This window comes from Corylus avellana, chromosome ca5 (assembly GCF_901000735.1).
Source record: "Corylus avellana chromosome ca5, CavTom2PMs-1.0".
Lineage (NCBI taxonomy): Eukaryota > Viridiplantae > Streptophyta > Magnoliopsida > Fagales > Betulaceae > Corylus > Corylus avellana.
Genome location: NC_081545.1, coordinates 25,684,452 through 25,687,245, shown reverse-complemented (window position 1 = coordinate 25,687,245; position 2,794 = coordinate 25,684,452). Strand labels below are relative to the sequence as shown.

Sequence of the window (2,794 nt, the reverse complement as noted above, 5' to 3'; positions counted from 1 at the left end):
ATTTTTTGTGTGGTTATGTGGCCTGTTAGGTGGTTGTTCTTTGGGTTCAGAGAAAATGTCCTCATAGGCCCACAATATCTCCACTTCACTCTTAGAAAGTCGATTTCTATATTCCGCTTGTCATTTATGATGCGGATAAATAAATAAAATATCTCAAAATTAGTAAATGATTGGCGATTGAGCATCAATCAATTATCGAAATGAATTATTTACATGTTTGTTGGAATGATTCAAAGCAAACTAAAAAAATCCAACAATTGTGCCTCACCTCACCTCCTAAGGTTGAAAATGATTATAACTACATCGTAGCTAATTAATTAGTTGTTCCTCTATTCTCCTTGAAGGAGATTCTCAGTTCTGCATCCTTGTCATCAAAAAAGATTATCTCTTTTCAGATTGGCTATGTGTCTCATTTGTGATTATACAATTTTTGAGATGAAATCCTAGCCATGAACTTAATATTCTCCCCGTCCATAATGAACTGGAGATAATCCTAGTCCTAAAATTTTCAAGTAGATGGCCACTCAGGGGGTTAATGCAGTTTAACTCCGGGCATTTTGTCTGAGAGAAAACGGTAAGAGCTGCCACTTGAATGAATATGGATATTTACCACAATAATATATATGAGCAAGGTTGAGGAGTATTCCCCCTTTCTCTACAAACTGTTTTTCCGGCGCTTAGAATTTAGAAAATATTTTCCGGAACAAAAAAAAAAAAAAAATTGTTTCTTCTATCATTCGGTGTTTTGTGGCATTGGAAATTTCCACGCAACAAGACAAAATCAGTAATATCAAAAGCCCATACTCCATAGTTTCGAAAATGTTTTATGGCATTGGAGGTTCCAGGCAATGGTAATGGTGGGGGCGAGGAGGAAGGAGGAGACTCCACAACTAACCATATAGAGAATGATGGTGCAAATTGGTCTATTATTTATAGAATTAGTGGACCTTTACCAAATTAATAATTTTATGACCCATTTTAATAATATGGACATAGAGAGTCTCACAAAATTGTGTACTTGGTAGGAGTTATTAAATTGATTATGAAATTCTCTAAAATAAAGATGAGAGTTACAGTACAAGTCACTAATTCCGAAACTTCCTGTTTTCAATACACCAACACCAAGCAACTTGAAAAGTATTTGATTCAAAAGCAAAACAGAACCACACAAGCAATTAGACTAGGGATACATCATACATAGATAACAACATATATAAAGATCCCAAAAAGCCAAATTCATAAGGTTTCAATTCATTAACCTCCACAGCCCCCACAACCACCACCACCACCACCACAACCACCACCACAGCCACTTGTACCGGCTACTCCTGCAAAGACAACCATCTCACCATCTTTGGTTGCACCGCTCTTGGCAGTTCGACCTTTTTCCACGTCACGATAAGCTCGTTGATGAACTGAAGAAGTGGTTGCACTTGGCATAGCGTTGGGCTCTGAAGTCTGTTTCTTTTCCCGGCTCCCTTGGCCAAGACAGTTCAATACTATCAACGCGGCTACCACAGAAGCAAAGGCTATGAGCGCAATTTCAAGTGGATGCATCTTCTAAATATGTTCACAAGAACCGGAACATCTGGAAAAGAAAGTGATAATTTCTTTTATATATATACACAAAATTGCGTAAAAATGGGGTTGAGTAAATAACTTTTTTCCAATGAAAGGGCTTTCTTTGGAAGTTTACAATCGACAATATTCCTTTTAGACTTTGAGAAGCATGATCAGCGAAGTTGATTAGGATGACTTTTGGCACATAAGCGTGGGATAGATGTTTGGTGTGAGGTATACAATTATTAATATTTTTTCCTTTCATTTTTCTTATTTTTTGTTTTTTAATGACAGAAACATGCCTCTTCGTGAACACAAAATAAACGCAGGCAAAAGTCAAACGACATTTTAAAACATTCACTTTAGATAAGGATATAAAGAAATACTAGGGATTCCAAATCTTTTTCCAAGAGGTGGATGCCAAGATGATGTGAAGCTTATTCATTGGTACTCGTATCATTTTTCTTTATTAATTGTTTTGATCATTTTCAATAAATAAGTTAAACGTCATCTTCATACCCTTATCTTTGTATGAAACTTGGTACCCCTTAGCATTTCTCAAGGAAATAATAATAAATAAATAAAATATCTCAAATTAGTAAATGATTGGCGAGTTAAGATTGAGCATCAATCAATTATCGAAATGAATTATTTACATGTTTGTTGGAATGATTCAAAGCAAACTAAAAAAATCCAACAATTGTCCCTCACCTCACCTTATAAGGTTGAAAATGATTATAACTACATCATAGCTAATTAATTAGTTGTTCCTCTATTCTCCTTGAAAGGGATTCTCAACTCTACATCCTGACCATCAATAAAGACCATCTCTTTTCTTATTGGTTATGTGCCCTTGTGATTGATGATATTCGTTTGCATCTGTTGCGATTTGCTAGTTGGACTGCGTCAAAAGTATCAAAAAGTGCTAATTGGAGAGCACACTCGGTTGCTAAATGGGCCGCTTCCCACAATGTGTTTGGAAGCATTTTCGCTTGTTCCCATTTTCTCTACTCCATCCGGATTAAAAGTGGGAAAGACTCTCTTTTGTAATTCTTTCCCTTTTCCCCCTTTGCTTAAAAATAATAATAATAATAATTAATTAATGGAAAGCTAGTTCGATTTGGAGCATTCACAATAAGTTACCTTTTTTTTCTTTCTTTCTTTTTTTTTTTTTTCTGACATGAGGATCCCTTAGAAAAGATCTAGGCCCCATGAAACTTGTCCAAACGCTTGT

The 2,794-nt window shown here is 35.5% G+C and overlaps 1 protein-coding gene across 1 annotated transcript; it reads right to left on the bottom strand.

Annotated features, from left to right (window-relative positions):
• Positions 1–1,254: 1,254 nt before the first annotated feature.
• Positions 1,255–1,557, bottom strand: LOC132182014 (uncharacterized). The gene has a single exon (XM_059595228.1). The coding sequence runs from the start codon at positions 1,555–1,557 to the stop codon at positions 1,255–1,257; it is 303 nt and encodes a 100-aa protein (XP_059451211.1).
• Positions 1,558–2,794: the final 1,237 nt, after the last annotated feature.

Excerpts from the sequence above, each read along its gene's own strand:
- LOC132182014 (XM_059595228.1), bottom strand. The coding sequence starts at position 1,557 with ATGCATCCACTTGAAATTGCGCTCATAGCCTTTGCTTCTGTGGTAGCC.